This window comes from Archocentrus centrarchus, chromosome 11 (assembly GCF_007364275.1).
Source record: "Archocentrus centrarchus isolate MPI-CPG fArcCen1 chromosome 11, fArcCen1, whole genome shotgun sequence".
NCBI lineage: Eukaryota > Metazoa > Chordata > Actinopteri > Cichliformes > Cichlidae > Archocentrus > Archocentrus centrarchus.
Window position 1 is genome coordinate 25,655,663 of NC_044356.1, and position 19,462 is coordinate 25,675,124.

General features: G+C 41.6%; 1 protein-coding gene across 3 annotated transcripts in view; it reads left to right on the plus strand.

Moving 5' to 3' along the window:
* The first annotated feature begins 460 nt into the window (after nt 1-460).
* Nucleotides 461-19,462, plus strand: part of LOC115787831 (growth factor receptor-bound protein 10-like) — a 40,766-nt gene continuing 21,764 nt past the window's right edge. The window contains exons 1-4 of one of the 3 annotated variants that reach the window (XM_030740564.1): nt 461-589; nt 3,029-3,139; nt 10,924-11,017; nt 17,883-18,135. In XM_030740564.1, coding sequence (XP_030596424.1) covers nt 3,089-3,139; nt 10,924-11,017; nt 17,883-18,135 — 398 coding nt within the window. In that variant the 5' untranslated portion in view covers nt 461-589; nt 3,029-3,088. Of the gene's footprint in view, nt 590-3,028; nt 3,140-10,923; nt 11,018-15,746; nt 15,850-17,377; nt 17,487-17,882; nt 18,136-19,462 lie in introns of those variants that run through there. The other 2 variants (XM_030740565.1, XM_030740566.1) reach the window with 2 other exon arrangements.

Sequence of the window (19,462 nt, forward strand, 5' to 3'; positions counted from 1 at the left end):
CTAGGGCTGCCACTGGCTCATACATTGAAGGCCTCCTTCTTCTTGGAGGGTTACAGCCAGGTCTTGAACACACTGCAAAAATAATCAACTTTTACAGATATTTTGAGTCTTACAGACAACCAAGTGTGAAAAAAAAAAAATTAAAAATTAAAGGGGTGGTTATTTTTTGCAGTGTGTCCTAGTGAATGGGGCGGGGCGAGGAGAGAGGAGGAGGAGGAGGTGGTGTCCTTCGCTGGTGTGTGTCTGCGTGCGTGCCTGCGTGTGAGCGGTGCGAGCGAGGGGAGTCAGCTGGTCGAGAAGTGCAAAGAGCGGTACATGCGTGTGTGTTTGGATGTGTGCGAGCGTGAGTGAGCGTTGTACGTGTGTAAGCGTTGTACGTGTGCAAGGAAAGCACCTCGGGGTGGGGTGGGGTGGGTTAGGTTGTGGGGCGGGGGGGGTGGGGGGGGGTTGAGCGACAAGGTGAAGACAACAGAGTGGAGCTTGGGGGGTGGGGGGAACAGTTTGTGTGGACATCCAGAAGAGGATAGTCGGAGCGCACCGGGTGCTTCTCCGTCTTGGGTCCTGGACGCAATTTTGCCCTGTCATTACCGTAAGCACTTTGAGTATTTGTTTGGGAACTAATATCTCTCAGTAGGACCGCATATTGTTAAACTCAGTATCAGTCATTCTATACATGCTTACTGGTCATGTGCGGGGATGCAAAGGAGCCTTATAGACGCTTTTAAACTCATTTTATGGGCGAGTTTAATGGGAGAAAAAGTCTTTATTGACAGTTATTGATGTGGAGTGAGTCGCCGTGTCCATCTTTAAACGTATCAGAGTACTTTAAGTGAGCTACCGAAGCTCATTCGTTGCTTTATGGAGATCACTATAAAGTTATCTCATATCTTATATATTTATTTTCTAATACTAATCACACATTGGTGAAAGGGGGATTCAGTCTTTCAGCTGAAAGTTGAGTCTAGATGCTCCATCAGTGCCTAAAGCTGTTGCATCTCCTGCTTCCACTAATAACGACATTGAATTAGAAAGAGTTATCTGAACCATCAGCATGCTAAGGAGCCGTTTCACCAAGGAGGACAAGCTCTGTGTGTGTGTGTGTGTGTGTGTGTGTGTGTGTGTGTGTGTGTGTGTGTGTGTGTGTGTGTGTTTTAATGGGCTGTCATAAAGCTACAAGCTGTGCCTTAATGTAGGTTTAATCTTTTGCACACTGCTAAACGTCCTCCTTCCTACCCTGTGCACAAAGAAGACTTCATGTCTGTTTGCGGATCAGGTAACATTAAGGAGTTACTGAGTGTGCACTCTTCATGAGACCACAGACCATGAATGTAGCTAAAATCTGAGTCCTTGTGCACTTGGAAGGATGTAGCAGTGGGCGTGTTGAATCAGTGTATACGCTCACACACGTGTGGCATTATTAAGTTGCTCCCTGCCCCATTTAATTCTCTAGATCCCCCCCCGTATGACCAGTAAAGCTGAATTATTCTCTTTCTCCGCACAAATGTCAGCAAATGTCAAGCACTTGGAGCTTTGGCTTCACTTTCAGGCTTATTAGCTGCACGTACAATCGGTGGCGCTTGCCCTTTTGGCCGGGACTTTGATTGCTGTGAGAGGCCTGTGCAAGAGCATGTAATATAAAAAAAAAAAGAAAAGTGTGCAGTTATCAGGAGCGCACAGGCTGCATTGCAATATATGTCCAACTTTTGCACACACATATCCTCTGACAGAAGAGCAACCTAAAGATAGCAGAGCCCCAGTGGAAACCGTAATTAGTGGGGTGAAAAGAGAGAGCGAGAAGAGGAGGAGGATATTGTTTGAACCATCTGATATCTGTTATATAATGACCTGTACAATGGAGGCACGCTGGGAGAGAAAGTGAAGAGGAATCGTCAAAGAGTGAGAGGAGCTATTTAGCGAGAGAGAGGCAGTGTTCAGTGCATGTGTGTGTGTGTGTGTGTGTGTGTGTGTGCATGCAGATTGGGTTTGCTGAACCTTTGTTGGAAACAGCATCAGTTGCAGCAGTTCCCTAAAATTAGTATGTGGGCTGCATAAACTCATGTCTTCCTTTGAGGAATGTTATTTTTCTTGAACTCACAGATAAATCCAGTTTATGAGCTGGGCATCTCTAATATGTTATTGCAGCTTTCCATGAAATTGGACAGGCAGATAGGAGCTAAAGGGGATCAGCAATTAGATTTTGATGGTGATCTGGGACTTCCACCAGCCGGCGAAGATAGGAGTTATGAGAAAACGATGAAACAACACTGAGACAGAAATGTGATTCCAAAATGACATTACACAGCCATAATAATGAGCCCATTTATCTTCATATGCATGCGATTGTGAGGAGTTTTGGGGTGTAACAGCAAGTAAGAGGGAATTTTTTTTTTTTAACACTGCAGATAAATAAACAGAAGACTTTGTGCTGAACAGCTTGAGATGGATTTTTGTGTATGCTCAAGTCCTCCTTCCAAACACACACATACGCACATCTTCCCACTGCTTACTCACAGCAGATAATTCAGTGGAAATAGCCGACTCCTATTTCAAGTTGCACTAGAAAACTCCCCCCTCTTTCCTTCCCCATCAGCCTGCAGGTGGTGGAGAGTGGTCATGTGCTGCTCGCTTGGAGAGGGTTGGTTATTTAGTTCTAAGCCCCTGGCTTTGTGTAGGAACTGACTTGTGTGTGTGTGTGTGTGTGTGTGTGTGTGTGTATTGTATACAATAACTGTGTTTACACTGGATTTAGTGTGCATGTCTTCAACTGTGCATACGCGCTAAGTCGCACATACAAGCTTTGTTTGCGCTTTAGGTGAGAATGAGGTGGCTTTTGTCTTTAGAAATTTGCAGAGTGCAGAGTTGTTGCATAATGTATAGCACAAATTCCAACACCCACCTCTAGTTGTTAGTGAACTTTGTTCATTAAAACTTTTTTCAGTTACCTAGCTTTGTTGTTTTTCTCAAACACTCTAATTTCCTAAGTGATTTTGGTGCTGTTCTTCATTCAGTCTGTTTCTTTCTCAAACAGGGTGCTGGTGAGACCAGGGGGGGGGGTCATTCCCTGCAGAGGGAACACTGAAGGAACATCATGGCATTAGCGGGATGCCCTGACTACTTCTTACGTCACTCGAACTACCAGGTAAACATTTTATGTGCTAACTGTATGTGTGCTTGTTGATAGCACATTGATCAAAGTAATGTTAAACTAGAGTTTAGTTTTTATAATAAAGAACCTGATTTAGGGCTCACGTAACACTAGCTGGCCAGTGGCAACAGCGGCCCCTGTGGCTGCACGGAACAATTACAGTATTCTGCTGCATTAAGTTCTAATGAGCTCTGAAGTTGCGTACAGACTGAAAGCGACGTGGCAAGCAGAGACGTTAGAAAGTGAATGGCATTCCACGACTTAAAGCGACTACGGGCGAAATAAACTCTGGCGATGGGGAAGTGGGCGGGACCCGAGATGAATTTTGCTTAGCTTTTAGGGAAGTAACTAAAACAACTACCAATGAGAGTGAAGAATACCACTGATTGATATATTACCTGGTAGTAAAATACATTAGAGGGTTACCTAGGCAACTATGTACACATTGGCTTCCAGTGTGTACATAGCTTAAGTGTAACCAGCAAACGATCCTGAAGACATGAATATAAAGCAGTCTTTACTCAGGCAACTTGGTGTAAGCTTGCTAGTTTACATTATGTTACATTCATTTGTACCATTTCTTGTCCCAACTTTGGGATACTGAATAACAGCCACATGCACCAATGAAAAAAAAAAATCAGCAACAGTTCCTGGCTCATTTTTTTGTTTAACCCTTTGTTTGCCATGGGCCCACCAGTGTTGACATTCGTGGGCTTCCTGCAACAGCGTGAGTAAAATTACCGTAATAACCTTATGTTGGCTGTGAAACGCAAGAAACCATTTGGATTTTTCGGAGGGGACAAATTGTTGTGCAATTATGGTAATGCAAAGTGCACTTGCCCAAACGGCAGCAGTACACTGAGAGTTAAAGGCTGTTAAAGGGCATGTCGACCACGACAGCTGGCTATTAAAAGGTTAAGCGTTTGCAGGGGCGGGTTACATGTATTCACCAGTCAAAGAAAGCTAAGGAATAGCCGATCTGGGTATACTAGTTTTTAGCTTAGCTCCAATTTCTTCACCTGTTTGCTTTTCGGCAGGCTGCCATTGTAGATAACAATGTCTTCTTGATGACTTCCCTGGCTGAATACAGGTTGTTTTGACTCACTGCACAATCTTCTGGTGAAAATAGGTATTGCCTGAAAATTCAATTCAATTCAATTTTATTTGTATAGCGCCAAATCACAGCAAACAGTCACCTTAAGGTGCTTTATATTGTAAGGTAAACACCCTACAATAATTACAGAGAAAACCCAACAGTCAAAACGAACCCCACGAGCAAGCATTTGGCAACAGTGGGAAGGAAAAACTCCCTTTTAACAGAAAGAAACCTCCGGCAGAACCAGGCTCAGAGAGGGTCAGTCATCCGCCACGAACGGTTGGGGCTGAGGTGAGAGAGACAGGACAAAAGACATGCTGTGGAAGAGAGACAGAGATTAATTACAGTCCAGCTGTAGCTTTAGCTTCAGTTGATATCGCTTCACCACAACACATAAATGTTTTAGACATACAGTCATACTGGTTGTCTCTTTAAATTTTGTTCACAGCTTCAGTTAATTTGGGAAGGTTTTAAGCTATTTTCATTAAGTAGCTTTTAAAGTAAAATAGTAAACAAAAATTCTAATGTTTATGAGTTTGTCTGCTTGACATTTTGCATAACATGTACCTCCATGCTTTTGGCCAGTGGTGTGCCTACTAACACTAAGCTAAGGCATTTCTATGCTAGCTAAAGGCCTTTTATGCTTTCTGTATCTGGGTGTCTGCAAGGGTCCATGCGGCACAAAGTTGGTCAATAAGCGGGCTGTATGTGTGTCAACTGCTCATCCACCAGGAAAAGAAAATGCTTGTTTTCTTTGAGAGGAGATTTTAAGTACTTAGTGCTGTTAGCTTTGTGTTTTCCATCCAAGGCACATAAAAATGGTGGGACGTTCTACATTCTTATCAGTGCTTTGTCCACGACTACACTTAATTGGTGAACAAAATGCAGACTAAGCTTGCAGTTAGCTGACTGCTGTGCTAATCTCTGCTCTGGTTGATATTTCACCTCATTTCAGAAATGAAATTGATGACTAAAATGGATACAAATAATAGAAAAGATTCACATTCTTAAAGTAGTAAAATAAAAAATATGACTTTATTACTTTACAAAGTTGTTTATGGTGAGCGGGTTAGCAAAAAGTTGTCTATTCATATTTAACACATGGCTAAATTATCATTTATTTGGAATTTGTGCTGCTGCTTGAGGAGTAATTGCAGTCTTTTAGTTTTCCAACTTTTTAGAAAACTAGCCAACTTTGCCGGCACTCTGGTGCTGAGATATTAGCATAACCAGTTATTAGAGGGTTTTTTGTGGAGCCCAGCTGCTGATGTGAGTCGAGTTTGATTAAAACCAATCTGTGAATCTGGGACCTGGAAAACCTTAATATGCCTTAATAGGCGAAACCACTGAGTTATTTATTATAAGCGACTCAATAAAAAAAAAAAAATGCTTTAGCTTTCTGCTTAAAATCGTTAGGCAAGAACAGGGTTTACATTTAGTTATGGGCTAAAGTTTGCTTGCCTCACAGTGGATGAATCTCAGCCTAGTTTGGTGAAATATAGTATCTCTGCAACAGGACAGACCTACTTCCACTGTCCAACTCCTGCAGAATGAGCCCTTTGTTTTTCAGCTTGGATTTTCTCCTCTCCAACCCTCCAGTAACCTAAAGAATTTGGCTAAAGACTATCGTGGAGGTCTATAAATAGAGTGCTAAGCAAACAACAATAACAAGCTGTGAGCTTTGTTGTGTGACAGGCCTAAAAGCATTGGATTGATGGTATGACGTCTTACTGGGACTGATGGAATGATGGAGGTGACGTAGTCTCAGCTGCCTTATTTCTCTTAGCGGAGGTACAAAAATGCTGCTAACCCAAACTGTGGGAGTGCTGAGCCCCTGCTGAGCTGACATTAAGTTGGATTGGTTCACGTTAGCTTCCAGGAAAGGGTTTTGCCCCAGTAAGACTGCAGTGAATAGTGAATTGAATCCCCATCGAAAACAACATTCCTCCACCCTGCATCTAGCACAGAAAAACCAGAGTTTGATAGTTTGATGGAGAGAAGTGGGTTACAACATTGCTCTGTTTGTGTATGTTTGTGTGTTTGTGTGTGTTGCCCATGTAAAGCTTGCCAGTTGTCATGACACAGCATGGCACACATACCCAGTGCGCACATGGAGTCCCTGTGTAGCAGTGACTATAAGTTCTGTGTCCATAGATAAAGAGCAAATGAGCCCTTTTTTGTGTGTACTTACATAACACTATACATAATGCTGGGCATGTTTAGGAATTTGGGCAGCATTCCAGGTCCTTCTCCAAAGTGTGTGTCTGTGTGCATGTGTCTATCTATGTCTCCCTTACTGAGAGCCTTGGATCTGTGCCAGAGATGTCTCAGATGGAACAACTCTTGCTTTCCTTCTCCTTTTCTTCTATCTCCTCACGTATGCATTTGTAAATGTACATGCACACACACTCCACAGACTGAGACCACTGTCCACAGACTCAAAGCTCTGCTGAGTTATGGCTCTAACTGCACAGAGCGGAAAGAATGAAGCGTTTAACCTCCGCTCCTCTCCGCCAACGTCAGCGTTGATACCATTTGTTCCTGAACATATCTGTTCTGCCTGACAGTCTGTGTCTTTATATTCTAAGAGGTCGGGTAAGGGGTTGCGTGCAGTCGTGGCAATTGGCACGCTCAGTTGTGTTTGTGCTTTCGAGGAAGCGTAGCCTTTAAAGCACTTTGTTGAAGTTCCTAGATGTCAATGCTTTGGGGAACAGAGTGAAAAGGGGAGTTTGCTATTAATGAAAGAGATGTCAAGAGAAGTTACAAGATATCTGTTCAAAAGCAACCCCGATATGTCAAGCTGATGGAAACTCTAGAACCGCAACAATAATTCAGTCAGATATAACTGTAATTCTCCAAAATCCACGACAAGAAATCACTCAAATCCTGGAAAACTGCTCTTTAATTTTTAGCGCTAGGTTTTGGCACGGAGGCGCTCTGGAAATCAAAGCATCATTTTCAGGAGAAGCACGAGCAGCCAGCATCGCTGAACAAAATCTCTTTTCGCTACCTCCAACAATCTTTTTCACTGACTTGTTAAGATTTATAAGAGCTGACATTTTAAAAGGAATCTTTCAAAGATGGTTTTAGCGCAGACTGTTGTTAATCCATCTAGAAGTAGCTATCGCCCCACAAAAAGACAAAAAGATGTGCTTGTGCTGCACATCAACCTATAATAGAAAGCATAAGCATCATCTCCAATGGTTTCAGTGTTGACTTATATATGACACTGTGCTGCGTGGGATCCTTTTGTTATTGTTCCTTTTGGCATGCCAACCACTTTAGGGTCATGACGAGAGATACAGTACTATTGAGTCACCTCTCATTTCTTTATATTTTCCTTCCCAGGAGTCAGAATTTCTTTTAATTTTCTTAATGTGGACGAGCAATAGTTCTCCAAGGTTTCTGAAGGACCTTGAAAGGTTTTCTTTGAAGACTGACTGCTTTTTCACTGATTTTCAGTCCATTTCAGATCATTCGATATGAATCATTCCAACATAAAAAGGCAACAAACTCAAGGAATGAACCAGTGTTGTCTACACAGACAACTTACCATTTAAATTTGGTTCTTTGCTATTTTTAGGCACTTAGTTACTAGCAGCCTGTCACAAAGACACAAAATTTGTTTCCATTTCTTTTGTTCAATCTGTGAAAATTGCCAAAGATTGTTTGACAGGCATAAAATAATATATTTGCACCAATGAGGTGATTCCCAAAGAGCTATCGGCTGAAAACATGGGATATTGGCTTGGTGTGTAGTGTGTCTTTAAAAAAAAAAATTGAGGAAACTATAGAGCAAAGACCTGACACAGGACCCAATAGATACATCTGATCTTTTAAATGATTCGTCTACTGTTCACCAAAGCCTCATCAGAAATGGTCACAGTGGAAGGGCTGCTGTCAAGAAGCCATTTTTAATGAAGGGGAACAGGGAGAACATGCTGAGGTACGACAAATTACACAAGAACTGGACTGAAAATCACTAGCAACAGGTCTTATTGACATTTCTGGCTCAAGTCATTGTTAAAACTGTATGTGTGGAAGAGGTCAGGAGAGAGGTACAACAGTGAGTATCTGCAGCCATCTGTAAAACACGGTGGAGGCTCTGTCATGGTTTGGGGCTGCATTTCAACCAGTGGAGATCTTGTCAAAATTGATAGAATTATAAATGTAGAAAAGTACCATCAGATTTGGATCCACCATGCAATACCATCTAGAAAGCATTTGATTGGCAGTGGCTACATTTTTCAGCATGACAATAACCCCAAACACACTGCCAGTGCAATAAAAGCATACCTGGATAAAAAGACAAACAAAGGAACACTAACAGTCATGGACTGGCCTCCCCAGAGCCTGGACCTCAACATTATTGAACATTATTGAAGCAGTGTGGGAACAACATGCTTTCATGTTTCAGTAAATGGCTGCACTTATCTCCCATTCACCTTGCAAAATGTAAAGAAATGAGGGGTGAATCGAGACTTTTGCACAGTACTGCATTAATGACCTTTTGTCCTCTGTGTTCTCTGATGAGACTTCTGCATGCAGCTGCCCAAAAATGCAAAGCAATAATACTGAAAAGGCTCTGTGACCAGAAAAAAACAAACAAGATGAAGATGTCAAAGTAATTCAGTATAAACGAGATTTGTTGAATGATGCTGTTGTGAAACAGAAAGCACACGACTCTAGGAATGACTCACAGGCCATAAAACTACAAGAAGAAAGCCTCCCTTCATGTATTGTACCACTCAGTATGCCCTTAAGACTAGTTATATGAAGAATGCTGTTTTGTTGGCTATTGTGCAAAACAGTCCACATCTGGTAAATTATTTTAGCGGGAAATCAGTGCCTCTTTCTAAGAAACAGGGTCATGTCTTTCAAAATTGGCTTTTCTTACTCATTTAACCACCCAGGTGACGGCTGATGTAGCATCAGCACACGATTTAGAGTTTATGGCGAGTTTTTTTTTTTTTTTTTTAAATTCATGGGGAATGTAGCCATTAAAGCTGATCCTTTTACTGCAAGAGTGCTGCAGAGGAAAGGGTAATTTTCCTGCATTTACTTGTAGCTATATGTTAACACTGCTGCTACTGATAACTGAACTGTTTAAAGACCTGGAACACTGTCCTGCCTCCAAGTCCAAACAGTGTATACCTTTGTGCCCGGGAAAGCCCGGACTATGAACAGTGCTGAGAGAAGATTGATTAATATGATTGCAGTGAATGAAGCATTTGATTATTTGATATCATCAGATAGAAAACATTCATCTACAAATTCTCTCTGTGCTTTTCAGTTTAGATTTAGGAATTTCAAACTTCTGCTATTCATTAAGATGTTCTATCTGGAATGATAAAAGTTTTTCCATATGTCTTAAAGGAATAGCCTCTGATTTGCTTTCATGTTTAGGGTTTGATTTGAAGATTGAAATTCAGTCTATTAAATTAGGCTACAGGTAGCACTTAGCATAGCATAAACACTGAATTCTAGGTTAAACAGGTAGCCTGGCTGAAAATGTGCTTATCAGTCTCTATAAAGCATGTTAAATAATATTTTAGATCTTGTGGATAAACCATATAGTTTGAGGAGTTTTAATTGTTATTGTCCTAAACTAAGCCAATCTATCCCTACACTTGTATTGGAGGCTTTTAGGAGCCATCAGCAAATCTGCTAGTAGTTAAGAAGCAAAGGCACAGTTATCTGATGTTTTAGCGCAAGTTTCTCCTAATGTAGATTTGAAGTAATGCTTGCTGTTGTTTGCATGCTGATTTGCATGTCCTTTACATGAAGGAAAAGTGTAGCATGTGTTTATATATTTATACAAAATGGGTGTTTAGCAGCTAAGTTGTTGTACCTCAGCCTTAGCTGTAGCCTGGCCTGCAGACTTTCTCTTCCAGCGCACAGACCCTGCAGCCAAGTTGCCTTCCTTGGAAAGCTTTTGGCCACTGCTGCTTCTCAGAGCTATAAATCTTTCTCTGGGCATTTATGGATGTTTTCGAAGCACCGGGGGGAGCTGTATGTGTGTGTACGTACACGCACACACACTGAGACCTCTGGCCACGAGCAGTTCCTGGAAGCAATGCTTCCGCGTTCTTCTTTTTCCTGGAAAAGAGAAGATTGAAAATTTCTTTGGCTTTTCTCCCTGTCTTTCTCCTCTACAGCTTTCTTGCCTTGAGGCTGCTTCAAATTAGACAATGTGTGAAGAACTTGGCAGGATGTGTGCATGTATCTCCAGACGTGTGAGATTGTATAAGTGCACCAGGGCTGATGTGTTTTTGTTCTAAAAATGATTGGTTTGATTGATAAGCTTTTTTTTTTTTTAATGAAATGCATTAAGGATTAGTTAATGTGAGGTTCATGTTTTTAAAATAAAGATTGGTATATCTGAGGGTGTGTGTGTGTGTGTGTGTGTGTGTGTGTGCGTGCATGTGTGTGTGTGAGTGAGTGGGTGAAAGGTCATAGGGGTCATAAAGTCAGTGTCACCGGTCTGTGAATGTATGACTTGACATCCCTCGAGAGCTTGAACCCACCCTTTGCCTGACCATTTGAACTCTGTGAAAATAACACGCTGTCTTCCCGTTTTACTAAAATATCTGACATCTTAAACACATTGCACTTTTTTTTTTTTTTTAACCACATGGTCAAAATCTTTCTTTTTTTAAATGTATTTTTTCTTTTTTGACAGGAAAGGATGGACCGCAGTTCCACTCGCAGGCCTGACGAGCTTATTATTCCAGGCTTTCAGCGCTCAGCAAGTCAAAATTTGCCACATCACCATGGTAACTCTCCTCTCTTTTGCTTTTCTAACCTATGTCAGATTTATTTAAGAAAAGTGGAAAATTTAAATTGTATTATAATAACTATGGTTATTACCACTGGTCTTCTTTTCATCTGTTTGGTTCTGAAAGATTAATGAAATCCTTCCATCCATATTTCATTTGTCATTTCCTTTCTTCATACCTTTCTTTATGGGATCTCTCCACAGCCAAAAACGATTTGCTGGCCCTCTTAATGGTCTTCCTGTCTTCCTAGAAACCCCCTCCCCTCTCCTGCTCTATCTTCATCTCCATCTAGGACATTGTCTCCCTCCATCACTGCATACTATGTTCTCCAGATGGAGAGGTTATTGACAAGTTTCAAACTGCCCCCTCCCCCTAACACTGCTCAGCACTATTTTGAACCCCTCCCTTCCCCACGGTGCCTCAGTATTAAATCTGCCCCCAGTATGTTTCCAGAAATCCCTTCATCTTCATAAAATTTTGGAAATCCTTTGTGGATAGTGGTTATCCTGGGGATAGCTCTTTTTTTTTTACTTTGGGTTGGTGATTTATTGTACTGTTTTCACTTCTGATGGTTTATTGGTCATGCTTGTGTGAGAGTATTTTTTTACATGAAGTCGACAGTTTCTTACACAGTCTGCAGGTCAATCAGTGCAGAGCAGAGGGGAGTTTATGGTAAGTAAGCCATAGGTCTCTGGGTCAGGGGTGAAGATAATTGAAGGTCAGCAGGTTCATACTCTAATCCAGGCCGTGGCATCACTTAAGTGATTACCGGTTTTCTGCAATCACACACTACCGTTAACGGTAAACATCACTTTTTAAGCATCTTTTCAGTCTTTTCTTGTTCTCAGTGATAACTAGTAAAGCTTAATTGATAAATGGTGATATGGCAGGTGCTCCTACAGTCAAATATGGGGTCAAGAAAATGTAAATGTATTTGTTCAGAATCTTTGTGTCTGTGTACAACTCTCCATTCTAAGTCAACACACCGACAAGGAACAAGTCTCCTCAAGGAACCACTTAAACTGTGCTTCTAGTTCCTGTTAGCTTTTCTTTGCTTTAAACATTTACCAGGTTGAACTCTCAATACTTCAGGCCACTACATCAGCAAACTACAACAACAAAAATGAAGCAAAAATGACCAGTGTATGCATCCCAAACCTAGCTGATGACATGTAGAATTGAATAACTGTGGTCAATTCTCCAGTTATGTAATATATGCAGTCCTATGAAAACCCGAATACACCCCCTGATTCAGGTGCTTGTTGGACCAACTTTACTAATAAGACTTGTGAGAGACTGTCAGTCTTTAACATTGCTGTTACCACATTGCTTCAATCCATTGAGGTTTGTGCACGGCTCTCTTTTTGGTCCCATCTCTGCATTTTAATCAGGTTGCATCTGGACTTTGACTGGGCCATTGCAACACCTTATTTATTTTTAGCCATTCTGTTGTAGATTCCAGTTTTGGCAAAGCTTTAGCTGATGGACAGATGGCCTCATATGACTCTAGAACAGTTTGGTATACAGACGAGTTCATGGTCGACTCAGTAACTGCAAGGTGTCCAAGTCCTGTGGCTGCAGAACAAGCCCAAATCATCGCCCCTCCACCACCATGCTTGACAGTTGCTATGAGGTGTTTGTGTTGATGTGCTGTCTGTGCTGTGATTTTTTTTTTCCACATGTTGTGCTGTGAATTATGGCCAAACAACTCCATTTTGGTCTCGTCAGTTCAAAGGACATTATTCCAGAAATCTTGTGGTTTGTTCAGCTGCAACTTTGCAAGCCTAAGAGAGGCTTTCTCTAGCAACCCCTATCATGAACTTTAACATGCTAACTGAGGTCTGGGGTGAATTTGCTGGGACATCTACTTCTGGAAAGACTTTGGCATTGTGTTAACACACACCTGGATGCTCCAGACCAGAAAACTGCCAAATTTTCTGCTTTTTTTATTGGGAGGGGGGGGGGCTACTTACTGATGATCAGTTAATCAGGTGCATTTGATTAGCAGCACCTGGCTGCTACTCACCCTTTTAATTCCTACGGAACAATGGGGGGGGGGGGGGGGGGGGGGGGGGTACGTAGTTTTCCCAGGACTGATACCATGTTTTATAGTGACTTCCTGGAAAAGGCAAGTGTCAAAGTCACTCATCTCCAGTTTCATTCTGGCTTTGGGTGGCAGATGAATCTTACATCAGCCTCACTGATGGATATGCTGTATTTTTAGATCATGGCCAGCTCAGGTTACATGCCCTTCATTTATGCTAGGTGTGTCTTTTTGACAATCTGATGACATGTTGTCATCTGCATGTAAGGCCACCGATTAACTGTACCAGATTGAATGTTTTGTTTATAATTTTCTTTCATCTGATTTATGTGCTCTCCTCCAATGTTGCAGTACTTTGTTACAGTTGAGCAATGAGCAGATTTCTGATGATTATTATTGATAGCCGAAGGCTTAAAAGTTCAGTAACTTTTATGCCAGTAATTGCCACTGTCATATTTATACACCCATATTTACACATTAAGGTAACTGTAATCTTAGAGAACTGTAGTTTCACTTCTGTTGATTGGCCATAAGGAATACTTGTGCCTCCAACAATGCAAAATGTGAATGCACGGACAACAAAAATACTTCTCAAATACAAAAGAGCAGCAACAAAAATGTGCTCAGAGGATACCAACGCAAAAAGTATGCTAAATATAACCCCTGTATTTTTGTTGCATATAAAAGAACTCGGTTGCCCTTTGCCCTTAAAAAAAAAAAAAAAACCCTGAACATTCAGCTCTCTTCACTGACCTCTAGACTGCTGTCAGAGATCAATGATTGCAGGTTGTCATGGCCAGGGACAGAGAGCGCTCATTCAGTGTATTTTGGGATCTTAGAGGACTGAACTGGCCACGTTTGTATGGTAGGTTTTGTCATCAGATGCTAGCCAGACGGCTGCAGCAAGTCCTCTACATTCCAAGTTATAGTTAGTAGAGGAGACGGAGAAGACTTTTTCATTCTATATGTCCTCTGGTTTCCCTGTCCATAGCCTGCAGTGCTGTGTGGGCCAAGCCAGCCACAGGAGGAGGGAGAGGAATGCCAATGATACCATCATTATCCTCTTAAAGTGGCACTGCGCTATATTTTTTTTTGTTTGTAAAAGTCCTCTTTTAGCAGCAAGAACAAAACCTTTCAAACTCACAATAATTAAGATGATGAAGACTCTTCCTAAGAACAAATAAAATGTTATTGTGGGTGTAGTTGTTTTTCTTTGCCTTGGCAGTGGTGAATTGCATATTAGCAGTCCAGAGAAAAATAGACTAAATATTAAGTAATCCGTCAAAACTGTTATAAACTGGAGCCATCACTATCCCCAACAAAGATACTGTACTGTGAAAAAGTCTTAATCCACCCTCATTTCTTTGTATTTTATGAGAAAAATAGAAAAAAAGTGCAGTGATTTATTGAAACGTGCAAACATAAAATACAGGATAAAAGGCAAAAAAGCTGTTTGCACAGTTTCTTTTAACGAGCTTGAAAGTCAAAATGCGGTATGACCGTATTTTTTCTTCAACATAGCCTGAATTCTCTTGTCATTTCATGTCTTAGTCCTCAGGCTTCTTGAAGGACATTCAAAGCTCTTCTTTGGATGTTTCTGCCTTTTGTTCTGCAATCTGTCAAGATGATCCCACGCTGGTTCAATAATGTTGAGGTCCAGGCTCTGGGGAGGCCAATCCATGGCTGATAGTGTTCCAGAATGTGTTTTTCTATCCAGGTATGCTTTTACTGCATTGGCAGTGTGTTTGGGATCATTGTCGTGCTGAAAAACAAAGCCACTGCTAATCAGACCCTAATAGATTGAATTGCATTGTGGACCCAGATTTGATGTTACTTTTTCCACATTCAAAATTCCATCAATTTCAACAAGATCTCCAGCACCACTGACTCAAATGCAGCCCTAAATCATGACAGAGCCTCCACCGTGTTTTACAGATGGCTGTAGACACTCACTGCTGTATCTCTCTCCTGACGTCTGTACATATTGACAGTTCGTCAAATTTGGGTTCTTCACTCCATCAGACCTGCGGCCACCGATTTTCAGTCCAGTTCTTGTGTAATTTTTCATACCTCAGCCTTTTCTCCCCATTTCCCTTCCTTAAGGATGGCTTCTTTACAGCCATCCTTCCACTGAGACCATTTCTGGCTTTGGTGAGGATCAGCTGAAGGGTCAACTGTATCTCAAGTCCTTTTTCGTAAGGACACGACTTTCGGATTCTGTTCACCTGCTGTTGATAGTGTTTGTGTAACAGGCTGCCAGTAAGTACCTAAAGATACGGTTTTAAAATTGATTCTTTGCTAAGTTGTCTCTTATGTGTAGACAAAAACTAGTTTACCCCTCAAGAAGAAAAAGATTCCTCTGAAAATTGTCAGGTACAAGCGCTGACTGAAAATGAGTGAAAAAGCAGCCAGTGACCAAAGAAAAAACTTTTTTTTTTTTAACATGCCAACATTTGCTAATTAGCACAAAGTGGTGTAACTTTTATAATATTATGGTAGGAAAATCATAGGTGTTAATAGTGAGACAAGTGATGACTCAGTTTCATTTAGTAACACCTTTTGCTTCTATAAGCTGTATGCAGTGGCTGTGATCATGTGACTATATGTATATTGTAGATTTATATAATAACCATGTCTGACTGTCCTCATGTGCTCTCTTGTTCTTTTCCAAGAACCTCTTTTGTGCCCCCCTGCCCAAGTAACCATCTCCCACTCATGGACCCCAGCATCACATGACCCAATGTTCCAGACTGTAGTCTCTGTTTGTGCGTGCGTGCATGTGTCTGTGAGTGACATGCATACCTCTTTATGACCTAAGATGAGCGGCTCCTGTTGTTTTTGGTGCAGCAGCTTTTCCCCCTGCTCTCAGCGTGCATGTTTGCTGTGTTTGTGTACATACAGAACAGTGCTACGCTTCTTCTTTTAATTCTCCTCTTTAATTACATGCACATGTACATCAGCACTGCAGAGCGCACATAGTGTCCTGTCCTCGTTTGTGTGTGTTTTGATGTCCTACTTTCTCCCAGTCATTTGGCCACCATGTGCCATGAACAGTTCTGGTTAACGTTCCCAGAGTGCTGTAATTTCTTCCAAAAGGAATGTCAGGAATTCTGTGTGTGGTGCTGGGGTGGGACTTGCAGAGGACCAAAGGCCTTTAGACACACACACATACAGAAACACTTTGACACCACAGTTGTGAGGACATTTAACAGAGCTTATGTAAAACTTGATTTACTAGAGAGATTTCTATCCCACTACCAGGCTTTTCCCCACAAGCTGACGGTGCACATTTACTTGTTAGAAAGTTTAGAGGTAGAAATTATATTGCTGCAAGGTTGGAAAATGGTTAGTTAATGACTGCCGTCTGCAAGATTATCTCCATGTGTCCCTGGAGGGCATTTTAATCTTGCAGTATAAAGCGCTGCAAGAAGTGCACTGATTCCTCATCAAAAAGTAGCGAATGAACAGCATCAAAGCGTTTAGGGTAGCCCACAGTATGGCTTTCAAATCCTGTGCTGGCTTTAGCTAATTATTAACAGTTCAAGTTAAAAGATCAGCATCAACAGCTGACTTGCAAGAGCAGCACCAGAGTCCCGCTCGCTCGAGTTTGCTTCGGTTAGACTTTTGGTCTGTGGGTGAGTGCTGGTTCAAAGCTCTGCTGCTGCCTGCCAGAAAGACTTGTCAGCCCCTTGAATGACAGGTTGCACGTAGTTAGGCCACAGGCAAGCCAGTGAGATGGTGTACTACACAGGCATTGAATGAAATCCAAGCCAAAGAGAAATCCAACACAAGGAAGAGGAATACTTCGCAACAGGGCTGTGCTCTCTCTCTCTGTGCTGTCATAGTTGATAATTCAGGGCCACAGTGTCCTGCTGGCAATGATTTTATTGCTTAAATTGCAACTATATAAAGGTGCCATTGAGAATTCTGTCATTGTCTCAGTATGTACCATAGACATGATACAAAGGTTATGAGCTGTTTGCTCAGAGTAAAGCATAGACTAGTAATCAGTCTGTGTTTAATTGCAGACATAGATAAAGAAAAGGCACACTGGTACAATTGTAAAATTCTCTAATCAGATTTTATAGGTTCCTCTTTAAAAAAAAAAAAAAAATCTTATACTGAATCTTTTATCTCAGCTGCAGAGCCTGCTGATGGGGGAACAAATGACTAACTCCACAGAGGCGTGGGAACATGTTTTAATAGGGATTGTCGTGGGGATGTGAGTTGAAAGTAGCTCATTTTCATTTTCTGCATAAAATAGTTGGTAATCCTCGTCCTCTAAAAGCATCCTTGCATCAGGACTCTGTTTGATGGAACTTCTCTTGCGTATCCAGCTTCTACAGTGACAAAACTTGGCTCCCTTTTCACTTGCTGGTAAAGGTTTAGCTGAGATACTTGGGCTGTCTTCCACCAAGTGTGGTAAGCACGCTGTGTTCTTTTCATAACAAAACCTATGAACAACCTGCCCACTATTTAATATTTACTAAAATCAAACTGTCATGCAATAGAATGTGAAAGATAACTAATAAAACTGAATTAAACTTTTTTAAAACTATATTTTAGTTTGTAGCCATATTCATGCAGGACCTTTACCATCCACCAGAGGGTGCTGCAGCACTCTCAGCACCCTTCCTTCCCAGGGCCTTCACTGTGCATTCTGCTTGTGATTCACTAATTTTGGCTGCTATAGTTAAAACACACTGAGAGACTATGGGGAATGATTTTGACGACTATCAGCTGGTTGTGGATGCAATGTATCACTGTCCCTCACTTCATTCTCCCTTCTCCCATCCCTCCGTCCACCTGCATCCACAGATGATGATGTGGACCTGGAGCAGCTGGTGAATGACATGAACTCCTCTATGGAGAGTGTGTACTCTACACAGGCAGACACAGCGGTTCTTCTAAACAACGGCCACGCTCCTCACCACCACCACCACCACCACCACCATCAGGTGCACACTTCCTACCTAGGACACGGCCGTCGCCACACCCCGCCCCTGCACCCTTCTTCCCCCTCCAGAGAAAGGCTGAGACACTCTCAACCCATGCACATCAAGGCTGTCAGGTAAATAGTCATAACCTGGCCTTCTACACTGATCTCACTGCTTTATGTTCAAGATAAAGACTGCTGATAGTGCTACACGTGCAGAAATAAAGATATGAATGAAAGATAAGACAATATTGAAAGAACACTGTTTTTATACATTTGTCTCTGTCCCCATTCCTGTAAGCATGATATCTCAAGGAGGGACTGGTGGCATTTTATATCAAAAAGGTCAAAGGTCACCTTTACTGTGAAATTCCAATTTTCTGCAGAAATACTTTTTCTGGCCATTATTAAAGGCCATAACTTAGGAACAGAAGGGGAGACTGTGACCATATTTAATTGGAAACTGAATTATCACCAGTCCTAACTTCTTTAGTAAATTCTGCAGTTGTATAGATTTTCTGTGTTGCCACATGTGCGTTAAAATTCTCTGCAGCAGCATCACTGTTTGAAGCCCCGTCTTCTGTCGTGGCTATAACTTTGGGTTTAATCAGAATCAGCTTTGCTGGCCAAGCATGTGTGCACATACAAGCAAGCTGACTGCTTTTAATCACTCTCAGTGAACCTGCACACTAACACATTAGAAATTCAACAAAATAAGAACAACAAAGCTTAACAAAGTCAAGTCAGATGTGCCTCAAGAGGCCTCAATGATCTGAAGGGCAAGCATCATCCACTCTACTTACAGCCTCAGCTGAGATGAGGACCATTTCTCATTGTATGGATCTAAACTGCAGCCTGACTGGTTACTGTGTGAGCCAACCAATCTGCCTCTAATTATCCCTCACTCTATCTGAGTTCATGCTCCCCAGATTATCAAATAGAGTAGACTTACTAAACACTTACATAGATTAGTTAAATGATGCATAAATACCTATGCTAGAGCTATTTGAAAGACACTCATACAGTGTCATTTCATTCATTAGAAGTCCTTTGTTGACCTCACATCACCAGTTAACCTCAGATTCATGTCTTTGGACTGTTAGAGGACGATAAAGTACCTGGAGAAAACCCACATAGGTACTGGGCCAACATGTAAACTCTCTAGTAATAGTACCACAAAACTGCAACACTGTCACTTTGATACTATGTTTGTATGAAATATATTTCCAGTTAAGCTGCAGTAATAACCAAGATATCAACATATCTGACATCAAGTCAGAAAAAGCAAAAACAGGATGAAATGAAGAACCCGGGATGGAGGCGGGTTGCAAAGCACCTTACATTATGCGCCTGCCTGTGCAAGGTGCTTTGCAACCCGCCTCCATCCTGGGTCCTTCATTTCATCCTGTTTTTGTTTTTTTCTGACTTGATGTCATCTCCGTTGTTATTGATGGTTGCTCAG